This window comes from Drosophila pseudoobscura, chromosome 2 (genome assembly GCF_009870125.1).
Source record: "Drosophila pseudoobscura strain MV-25-SWS-2005 chromosome 2, UCI_Dpse_MV25, whole genome shotgun sequence".
In the NCBI taxonomy this organism is placed as follows: domain Eukaryota; kingdom Metazoa; phylum Arthropoda; class Insecta; order Diptera; family Drosophilidae; genus Drosophila; species Drosophila pseudoobscura.
In genome coordinates this window covers 18,549,089-18,560,654 of record NC_046679.1, presented here as the reverse complement: position 1 = coordinate 18,560,654, position 11,566 = coordinate 18,549,089, and the positions used below count along the sequence as shown (strand labels likewise).

General features: G+C 36.1%; 1 protein-coding gene and 1 long non-coding RNA gene across 5 annotated transcripts; both read left to right on the top strand.

Annotated features, from left to right (window-relative positions):
• Window positions 1-2,210: 2,210 nt before the first annotated feature.
• On the top strand, window positions 2,211-3,874 carry LOC117183271 (uncharacterized). Its single transcript, XR_004468411.1, has 2 exons — window positions 2,211-3,451; window positions 3,530-3,874. It is a non-coding gene; the product is annotated as an uncharacterized lncRNA (long non-coding RNA).
• Window positions 3,875-4,166: 292 nt separating this feature from the next.
• Window positions 4,167-11,363, top strand: LOC6903676 (alpha/beta hydrolase domain-containing protein 17B-like). 4 transcript variants are annotated; one of them, XM_033376623.1, is made up of 6 exons: window positions 4,167-4,302; window positions 4,478-5,005; window positions 5,073-5,252; window positions 5,311-5,443; window positions 7,174-7,441; window positions 9,172-9,326. In XM_033376623.1, exons 2-5 carry the CDS (start codon window positions 4,542-4,544, stop codon window positions 7,255-7,257), a joined length of 861 nt encoding a protein of 286 aa, XP_033232514.1. In that variant the 5' UTR covers window positions 4,167-4,302; window positions 4,478-4,541; the 3' UTR covers window positions 7,258-7,441; window positions 9,172-9,326. The 4 variants fall into 4 exon arrangements, with proteins under 4 accessions (XP_033232514.1, XP_033232513.1, XP_033232512.1 ...); XM_033376624.1 differs by lacking the exon at window positions 4,167-4,302 and having other exon boundaries at window positions 4,316-5,005; XM_033376622.1 differs by lacking the exons at window positions 4,478-5,005; window positions 5,073-5,252; window positions 5,311-5,443 and adding an exon at window positions 9,476-11,363 and having other exon boundaries at window positions 4,282-4,302; window positions 9,172-9,360.
• The last annotated feature ends 203 nt before the right edge of the window (window positions 11,364-11,566 follow it).

Genomic DNA, 11,566 nt, shown 5'->3' with positions numbered 1-11,566 from the left:
GAACAAGACAAAGCTAATAAATCCATATTTTTATAGTTTAAATGTACCAACAGCAGAGTGTAATTTCTACATGAAAATCAATTTACATAATGGCCAATATGGAAGAATATCTTGTTATGCGCAGTCACATTTTTAGAGTATTATTATGGCTCCTTAACAGCATTTTGATACAAAAATCATCCTATATTTCAAGTATCGTATAGAATTTAAAACATATGACATTAAATTACTAATAGAAAACTCGGATTAAGATATTTTTTATTGTATATCCGTTATCACTAAATTATGTATCCTATTAATAATAAGGATCCGCTCAGGGACTGAATAAATGCTCTTATAATAGAAAATAAAACAATTATTAAATGTAGTCTAGTTTTTTATATGTAATTGAAATACATTTTCTCAAAACGAAATGCCATTGTTCTGTGATCGGTGCATTGATCAGCGTCAACAGTCCTTAACACATGTCTGTCCAAATTGAGGACCGCCAGAGCGGAACCAGAGCTATGCTAAAAACACTAATTTCTATATACATCACTGGTCAAAATAACAAGTAAACGCTTATGAGCTTTCGATCACGTCTCGTACAACTTTTTTAATAAACATAAAAAAAAAATTCAATTCACTCTTAATTTTGTAACCTAGAGTAGATTATACAAATATTTAACATGAGCATTTTTCATTAAAAAAAAAACCATTTTCTCTTATTATTGGCAATCCTCTGATAGTATCCGGTAAAGTCACGCTTATTTTGTTTCACTGTCGCGTTTCTTTTTGGTGTAGTAGCAATAAGTTTGCAGCAAGTTTCTACTGGAATCTCATACCACGTTTTTTCTACAAATTCCCCACAACTCCTAGGCATTTCGAAACGTATCGAAAACGTACCAATTTGACGTTTCAAGTCTCACCATAGGTTCTTAATTGGGCTGGCGACTGACTTGGCCAATTCATACCGTTTACCCTGTTCTTCGTATACCAAGACTTGACTAGTTTTGAGTTGCTATGGGTCATTGTCCTGTTGAAAGACCCACACATCTCAGGGGCATGTTTTTCCCTGAATATGGATGCAGAATATTTGTCAATATATTTTTATGAAAAAAGGAGGAAAAAAGAGAAGTTAAACGTTAGTGGAATTTAAGTGATTAAAAATATTGCATGTATTTAGTCTAAGCGACAGATGAGGGGATAAGGAATGACAGAGGGAGTTATAATTATGGCACGATACATTCATACAATAAAATGTTAAAATGGTTTCTTTATAGACGTGCTGCTTTGAATGCAGAAACTATAGCCGCCAATATTAAAGAATATTTAATTGAAGTGCATCTTGATCCTCACAAGTACGTTGGGCTTGATTTTGATGGATGTGGTACAGTGAAAGTACGTAGGCTAAGTTAAGTTCCAACGCTGCGGAGACTTCAACTCTAAATCTAACTCTAACTAACTCTAACTCTAACTCTAAATCAGTCTGAGCGTATAGCCACTGCAAACTAATTTGTTCCTTTTGGCTAAAAAAATGATCCGATCTGATGCAGATTCGTCAACCTGATAGATATGGTAATTATCTATGATTCTGCTTTTTTAGTATTCTCGAATCTGAAATATTGTGGATGCAACAGATTTTTGTTCTTTGAGAGGGCGGAAAGGGGTGGGGAGAAATTTTGAGATATACGTTTTATAGTGAGATCTAAAAGGAGGGGGATACCAAATTTGGTTACTCTAGCCTTAATAGTCTCTGAGATTTGTGGATGCCCCAGATTTTCGTCCTTTGCGGGGGCGGAAGGGAGTGTGGCGAAATTTTGGCCCAAAACGGTCAAGGTCCGATATCACAGGAGTGTGGATACCAAATTTGGTTGCTCTGGCTCTTATAGGTTCTGAGATCCTTGAACTCATATTTTGCAATTGGCAAAACCGACCATGAAACCTGTATGTTAGAGAGAGACAGAGCGAGAGAGAATGAAATTGTTTTTTTGATTCTGGCTATATAAATTATACGATCTGGTTCAGATTTTACACTCTAAAACATATAGTCATCCTCTACGATTCTGCGTTTTTAGTTTTCTCGTATCGTCGAATTTGTGGATGCCACAGAGGGGGCAAAGTTTTGAAATATTCTTATAGCAGTTACATATCACAGAAGTCCGGATAAAAACGTCGTTGCTCTACCTCTTATAGTCTTTGAGCACTAGGAGCTGATAGGGACGGACAGACAGACAGGGCTCAATCGACTCAATCGATATTCTGTGCCCTCGATATACTGTGCCTTCGATATACTGTGCCCTCGATATTCTGTGCAGTCGATATTCTGGACATTATAAACATCCTTAAAGTTCTCTACCACTGTAATGTTGGCGTCTGGGTCGTCTTCTACTTCCTCGTCGTGACACATCGCCTCGGACTCACGTTTAATCGTGCTGACGGTGGAGTAACCTTCCAGGTCTGTCTCCGTCTCATCGTCGGGTGTTTCGATTTCCGAGGCAACGCCCAACGTATAGACCTTTGTGGTCACAGAGCTGAACCTGAAGTTAAGCACGCCTTTGGCAGCTTCAATCGAGGCCAGCGACTCCTAATTGAGGACGACCACTGGTCGCCTGGTTTGAAGGGCCACTTTGATCACCTTCCAGTCCGATGTTGGAAGGTGGGGGTTACATCGCTGCAGCATTTTTAGGATGCGATCAGGCTCATTTATAGAGGCGGACACCCAGACTCTCGCCCTTGGTCTAGTGGCCCAGGAAGCTCCTGCGAGTGTTGTATCTTTAGCTGAAGGGCTCTTCTTTCTTTCTTCTTCTTCGGCGCGTCTGAGCCGAGGTTCGACATCACCAGCACTACTGCTTTCGGCGTATGTGTATGTTTTGGCTAGGGTGCTAGTCGATGCCAACTTATCTCCCGACACCTCACCAGCAGGTAGAGCAGCCGCAGGATTGCATGGTATTCGAATATTTTGAGTAGATGCACCTGCGTTCGAAAAAACGGCACTCTTTGTACCAACATGGTCCCTATGATTTTCATATGGATAAAAAAATCTTGCGTCTGCTGCAAGGCGCAAAAACGCATAAAGTAGCAGCAGTGTGAACAGCCTATAACAAATAACTAGTGCCAATGGTTATTCATGCTTAAATTCTACGTCATATCTATACAAACCAAAAGCAATGTATCATATGGAGTGTACTATTCTTATAGCCTATTCTCACTGGCGACCATCCATCATGAATTTTTGTAATGGTCCGAAAGGTTTTAACGTTTAGAAAAAGATTGCCACTATCCATCGAGGATATTCCTATACCGCACGTTTATATGCGATAAATAGCATATATGTAGTTTTTAAATGCAACGCTGAAAAAAAATATATGTCAATAAAAACTAATTCGCGCTTAGACATTTTAAATTTCAGATCGTTCAAGGCAAAAATTCACCATAAACAATATAAAATGGAGAACAAAAACTGGTTATGGTGAGTTTAATAGATAAATGTATGTATTTCCGTACTTTTTTATTATTTTGGATCCATATAAAAAACAAATACACGCAGGTTGAAGGGAGTGCGGAAATGGAAAATTTTGCATAACAAGTCGGATTTGCGGGGAGCCTGTAATGAAGCAATGAAGCCCTAGCATGCTTTCTGCGGCCAAGGCGCCCCACCAAATCAAACAAAACTGGACAACCTTCTGTAGATTGGTCGGAAAATGCTGGAAGTCCAGAAGGAGCAGCAGAAAACCAATTAAGACATTCCCAGTAAATTGCGAGCAGACAGGCCAAACCAACTTCCAAACAGATCTGCTGCAATTTTTAAGGGAGTCCAAAGCGTAATGATATAGGTTACTCATATATATAGTTTTATTATAGCCAATAAAATATCCAATTTATGTATTTCAAATATCAGCAATTTTTTTGAAATGATGGTATATTGTGGGTGGTGCCAGTGGGAATAGAGGTTTCCCACCTGTCAAATAAGCTTTCCTTACCCCATAGATGTGTTGTGTGGGAAAGGGCTATTACGCTCCATCTAATGCCTGAATTCATGCATGAAAATCACTAAAAGTTGCCACTTTCGTATGCTATTCTTCACTGACTGGTGAGATTGAATAAGTGCATGCAACAGCTTAAAACCCCTGATTAATAAAATCCAATGCTTATCTAAAGCAAATCTAAACCTTCGTAAGGAATACCCAAAAGAGTTTTTTTATACTTATTCTCCCGTAAGATATGCGGTCACACTTTAAATACTAAGAGAGTATTTTCTATGATGTTTTGTTCACATTATAGTTGTGGTTGCGTTCTTGTCTCTATTGGCATTTTGTAAATGTGAGTGTGTAGCGTTTTAGCGATTGATAATACTTTATTTTTTATTATGGTGAATCTTGCACTCGAAATTTAAATTTAATCTTTGTGGCGTAAATTTTTCTGTAGTGATTTTAAAACTTGCCAACAGAAAAATCTAACTATATTTGTATTTTTTTCGTTTGCCTTTTGTTGATAGTAACCGTGCATTATTAAAAAAAAAACAACAGTTGCATTCCATTGAGAGGCATTAGGTTTTTAGCATGTTCAGTATAAGTGAGCTGTGCTGCATGTTCTGCTGTCCACCCTGTCCTGGACCGATAGCGGCCAAACTTGCTTTCCAGCCTCCGGAACCGACTTATAAATTAACTCCAGCTGATGACACAAATATTAGATACAATTTACAACTCTTTGACCGCGCCGAATGGCAATATTCTGAACGAGAAAAATCGAAAGTAGAAGCTTTTTTTACTCGGACGTCGCGTGGCAACTTGATTACATGCATATATGTCCGGTGTAGCAAGAATGCAAAATACACTTTATTGTTTTCGCATGGAAACGCGGTTGATTTGGGGCAGATGAGTAGCTTTTATCTCACCCTTGGGTCACAAATTAATTGCAATATATTTGGGTACGACTATTCGGGCTATGGCATGAGTGGAGGAAAGCCCTCTGAAAAGAATTTATATGCAGATATCGAAGCTGCTTGGCAAGCAATGCGAAATAGGTAAGTTCTTACCTTGCCGAACCATAATTGGTACATATTGACGTCAACTACGGTTATGTATTTAAAGGTTCAATATTAGCCCAGAGACAATAATTTTATATGGTCAAAGCATAGGAACTGTTCCAACTGTTGATTTGGCTTCGCGGCACGAAGTTGGGGCTGTGATACTTCATTCGCCATTAATGTCTGGCCTGAGAGTCGTCTTTAGAAACACAAAGAGAACATGGTTTTTTGACGCTTTCCCTAGGTAAGAACTTTAAATTGACTTTTGAAATTCAAAATGATCGTATCTCATTTTTAAACAGTATTGATAAAGTTGCTAAAGTTAAGGCTCCCGTTCTTGTTATTCATGGAACTGATGACGAGGTCATTGACTTTTCTCATGGAATCGGTATCTACGAGCGTTGCCCAAAGACTGTGGAACCATTTTGGGTTGAGGTAATTTATTAATAAATATTTATTTAAATTCGGTTCAGCTGCAATATTAATAAATATATATCTATCTGTCCATGGTTTTACATCGATAAGTGAATACACTTTTCTAGTTTGACTGCTTAGACACAAATCTTAATTTTTTTTTAACTTTTTGTGTCCCAATTTTTTTGGTCCAACATTTTTCCGATTTTAATTCCCCTTCCAAATATTTAATACATTTTCTCATGTCGATTTTGAGTAATTGGGGCACCCATCGCATAAGATGCGTACTCTAGCACTGTAGCATAGGTTTCCTTCATGATTTTTCCAATCATTTAAATCGGACATCTGTATGTATCTGTATTCTTTCAAAAAAATTCCCCTTTGTGTAATTACCTAAAACAGTTTGTGAAAATCGGAATACTATATCATATGATATCAGCAATCAGTTTGTTGATAAATGCAAGTATGCTTGGTCGATCAAACAAAGCTGAGCTGATCTGTCCGTGATTTTAAAGTTTTCAGCCCCGCTACATATGTATGTCAGTAATGTCCCCTGCGCACTTGCACCGGTGCAGCGTTTGTTTTTTTCTGATATGCTTTCGGCAACAGTGTGCGGACCTTTCTGGCGTGGTCCTATTGCACACTGGGCAAAAATTCATTTTTTATAAAAAAAGTTTATTTTTACACTAAATTATATATACAATTTGTATTTGCTGACTGCGTTACTTACGATTGCAAGACTCACACCCTCGTATGCGTCCTCTGTCGGAGGGGAGCCATTCTGACTGAGTATCGGGTGACTTGCTTATATTCCGCTAGATTTTCCCACTTCATTGGCCCATTAAAACTATGTATATTGTCAATGAAAGATAAGGGTAAATTTATATAGTATATTTTTAGTATATAATATGTACATTAGGGTTCCGTTTATTTATAAAAGTAAAGTTTTCAAACGCCCCAGGGTCTAAAAAATTTCCTTTTGATTTACAACAATAAATTATAAAGTCTTAGACCGATTCGACAACGTTTAGAGGTGTCGACGTGAGCTTAAAGTTGAAAAATAAGATATTTGGCCAATGGTTCCAATGGCAGCTATACTTTATATCGCTCTGATCGGATTGAATTTGTGCTGTTACTTAGAATATAAAAGTATAGCTCATCCCCTAAAATGTCAACTCGAATGGTTAATGATTAACGTGCAATTCAAGGGCAGTGTATTAAAATATAGACGGCGTAGCGACAGCATAGGAATAAAAAGATAAAAAGAAGAGATGATGAGATGAGAGCATGGCGCTGAGCGAGCAAAGGCAAAGATAAGCTTACGTTACCTTAGCTTAATACAATGACCAAAATGGTCATTGGTGAATTGATAAGCAGTAGAAAGATGGTACTAAATTTACATTCGGGCTTCGCCCGAACATTCTTCTCCCTTGGAAGGATCCGTGCTTTCAGCTCATCTCTTACAGGCAATAGGCATAATTTTGCAAGTGCCCTTCGGCTAACACCTGTAGCCATCCTGATCAAGGCGACTCGAGATACGCCATCAGTCGTGAAAACTTTGTAAATTAAATTTATAGTCAAGGAAATAATATGTCGTATTGATATATCTATAACAAATTGAACTTTGTTTAACTCGGACACTTTAATCAATTATTAGTAGTGTAATCAAAAAAGTAATCTTAACTTAAAAACAAAACAACAAAAATTTGTCTCATTGACGATTGTTTTAATATAATATTTCTTCATTTCAGGGCGCTGGACATAATGATGTTGAATTGCATCCTCAATACTACGAACGACTAAGGAAATTTCTTTCGGTGGAACTTATCAAATGACAATTAAAGAGCAATGTCGATGGAGGTGTTGTTGTTGGCGACACTACAGCAGTTGTATCTAATTTAAATCCAGTCGAAGCAAGTTTGTCCCCAAGTCCAAAAGACCTTAATACCTTAGCTGCTACAGAAAAAGAATCAACTAGAAAATCATTGGCAACAAATACAATACGGATAGAAAATGATGGTTTGTAATACAAAATAAATGCTTAAATTATTAATTAATCCATTATATGGGGTATAATATAAATTGTACAAAGCTTACAAAGACAACAAAATATTGATGTCCGTCCGAACAAATTGAGTTCAACTAAATGTATTTTGTTCACTGAAAAGGAATGAAACGTCTTAATTCAAAAGTTCAATTTTATTGAAACATATACAAATGTTATGTTGGATTGAGATCAAATTTTGACACAATATACAGTCTGCCGCAAACATTGGTTTATACTCGTATATTTTTCGCGTCAGTAACATACCCACAGCTTCGAGAAAACGTACTTTTGAAGCGTCAATTGGTTACCAGCATACATATGTATCGAACTTGGGAGATCAAGTATGCCGACTGACTAAAATAGAGTCGGTCGCCACACAGAAGGAGCGCCAAGACGGCTTTTGAGTATGACTGAGGCATAGTGGGTAGCCGTACGACAGTGGAGAGAATTAGCACAATCCAGATTCGTAACGTAGAGCGAGCAGTAAGACTTGAGGGTGCACTCTTTAGCAACAGATTTGGTTTGTTCCCAAAGGAAAAAAACACGAGCTGATGAGGATATCTGAAACACGTACCTATAAGACAGCTGATTTAGCCCAGTCGATAGAGCCATGTCTGTCTGTCCTTCCGTCCCTATGAGCGCCTAGTGCTCAAAGACTATAAGAGCTAGAGCAACGACATTTTATATCCTGACCTCTGTGTCACTGTTACAAGTATATTTAAAAACTTCCCCCCCCCCCCCCCCACTTCCGGCCCCACAAAAGACGAAAATCTGTGACAAACACAATTTTAAAGATACGAGAAAAGAAAAAAAACGCAGAATCGTATAAAATGACTATACATATCTTCTAGACTGCAGGGTCTGAACCAGATCGTATCATTATTATAGCCAGAATCAAGAAAACAATTTCATTCTCTGTCGCTCTGTCTTTATCTAACACACAGGTCGGCTTTGCCTATTGCAAAAAGTGAGTTCCTAGATCTCAGAGACTATAAGAGCTAGAGCAACCAAATTTGGTATCCACACTCCTGTGATATCGGACCTTGTCAAGTTTGTTTCAATATTTCGCCCCACCGCCTTCCGCTCCCACAAAGGACGAAAATCTGTGGCATCCGCAATATTGAAGATACGAGAAAACTAAAAACGCACAATCGAATGACCATATCCAAGCCAGAGGTCTAAGATCAAAATCGAGCTTCACTTTTTTGACAAGTAACTTTTTTTTTTTTTAAATGTGCTTAAATTTTATTGAAGAGTCTTCTAAGTCTTGGCTTGTTCGAAAGACACCTAAAAAATGTTAATGGTTAGTTTTTTATAAAAAGAATCTTTTTATGAAAATTGGCATTAAATCATGGGAAAACCCAAAACGTATCATCAAATGGTATACAAAAAATTTAAGGAACGTTGTGATCTTTATAAATAATTTAGATGTTTTAAAAATAGTGTTCAAAAATGAACAAAGTAACTTAAAACATTTTACAAAACGTCTAATATTTTTCATTAGTGGAAATATCGTTATTTAAGAGATGGCAACTCAATAGAGTGAATTTTTGTTCCTAAAAAATGTATTTTACAATTGGTAAATATTTATAGTACTTCTATTGCGATAATGTACTAATTGTAGATTAAGATCTTTCTGAGTATATGTATGTATGCGCATATGCAGTATGTATTTAATAAGTATGTTCGGTTTTATTTATAGGTGCCCCAAATTCCAGCCAGAGTTCTGTTAAAGCTCATCAACAAAAGTTTCTTTAGCAAAAACAGTCGGGCTCTTCACATGCAGCCCAAACATTGTCACCCGAGCTATCGAAGACCGAATTTTCAACTGAATCATGCGTAAATGGATACCAAAAACAATCTAAAAAAGATGACAGTCAGCCAATTAACGGTATGAAATCAAATGGAATTTTGATTTCTCGATTAAAACAACAATCAAATATTTCTCCGACACTTCCTGTTCCATTTCCACATTTACCGATGAATGCAAATTTATATATAAATAGTCAACATACTCAACTATCCGATCGATATTTAAATAACAAAGTGTCCCAAAAAATCGATACCAATGACGTGAAGGGAGCTATTTCAAGCGGATCCCTCTACGCAGTCAATCAAGTTTCATCTATATCATCCGTAATGTGCAGCTGTGAGAAATCAGTTAATTCAAATGGGTCCGAATCAAAAGAAGGAGACATTTTTAAAACCAATTTAGAACCTTATACTGCAGAAAATCTCGGTGCAAGCAGTGCCAAATTTCAAGACTCTAATGTATCCCAAATATGTCCCACGAAATATAATATCATAAAAAAAGCTACGGATGAGTCAACACAGGTATGTTATCAATCAAAAAGTGGGCTTGGAAAGGAAAAATCAGGACTAAATTCCAAAACGCAGTCTAATAAAAAAAATAACTTTCAACATGCCGTGATAATTTCTGAGGAAAACGATATCAATTCCTTTAAGTACGGAGGCTCTCAAGTGATAACCCCATTTTTAGTAAAGCCAGACAATCAATTAAAACGTCATGTTTCTCGAAAAATTAGCAAATCCGAGCAAACTTCTCCAAATAATATAGAAATGGACAAAGCTAATTTTGTATATGATTTGTATCATGATCAACATACCAAGCAAAGAAGTACTGGCTGTTTGCTGTATCCTTCAAATCCATGGATTAGAAAAAGCGAAATCAACCATACCATTTCCTCTACGGAAGAAAAACATTTGCACGTATTTCAAAATATCGATCCTTGGGTCAAACGTCAAACGGACTGCCCAATAGAATTTTCACGGTTTCAACCAGAATATATCTGTCAAGATAACACTAAAAACAAACCTTTTTCGGAAACAATTAAAAAAAAACATTGTATGCAACAAACATTGAATTATATTAAAAACGCTAATGATAATCACATTGTTTTAGATAAGTCTGGGCTGCTGTTTGCCACATTTTCTTCACAAAACGGTCAACCTTCATATAAATTAAATACAAATTCTCGCACAAAATCTAGAAGTTTTATTCTGAATAAATTAACGGATATTTCGAATCCGCTATCAAACAACCCCAGTAAAACTATAAATGAAAATTATGTTAATTTTTGTTGTCGAAATAATCAAGAAAAATTAAAAATTCACGCAGAAAATTTGCAATCTAGACATAGCTTTTCATCAATCTCTACCAAATTTAAAGAAGAGTTACCCTTAAATATTCGTAGACTATCAGAACAAATTTGTAAGCCGTCATTACAAGCAATGGTTCCGTTGTCAATTAGCGATTTTGACATACGTAATATCCCTGTTTCTGAAAAAGTGTTTGATCAAGAAAACCTTCCAATTGAAATAAACACGCCAGAAATATTTTACGGGAAGAAACATATTTCGGAGCAACATGCGAGTTGCCATAAAGACTTAATATCTTTAAAACTTTCGCCCAAACAAGTAAAAATCTTTTCAAGTACTCATAAGCCCGATACTTTGCTAGAAACCACCTGTTAAAAAAATGTAGTAATGAATTACAAGCCAATTTTAAAGAGTATCTTCATAAGCTCATTTCGATTTCATGTATGTATACATAGATCATCAAAAAGTTAAAGTGAATTAATTGAATCCAAATACAAATAAACAAGAATTCAAGAACGATTTGTAGTAGTAATTTACATATAATATAAGCTTAACATTTTTACGGTAGTCTTGCATTTATATAAGGTAACACGAAAATTACCCTTTAGCATGGGGTTTTGTGTTATAGACTTACATAACTACATTCGCAAACATATTCATATGTGTACTAATGTATTATTTGAAATAATAATTTATTTCATATTAATGTTATTTTAATACTGTTGTAATACATTTTATAGTAATAAAATCTTTATAAAGATCTAAGTAAAAAACAAACCAAATTAAGCTGAGTTAATCTCGAGTTTTCTTTATCTTTAATATTTGATTAGTACGCAAACTGTTTTTATACTGAAATAATATCTATCGAAACTAACATCTCGAATGTTTCGTATTCCGGATTGAGAAACGGAGACAAGACAGATAACTGTTTTTTATTATTTTGGAAGGCTTTATTTTCGAGAGAATTTAGGTTCCGT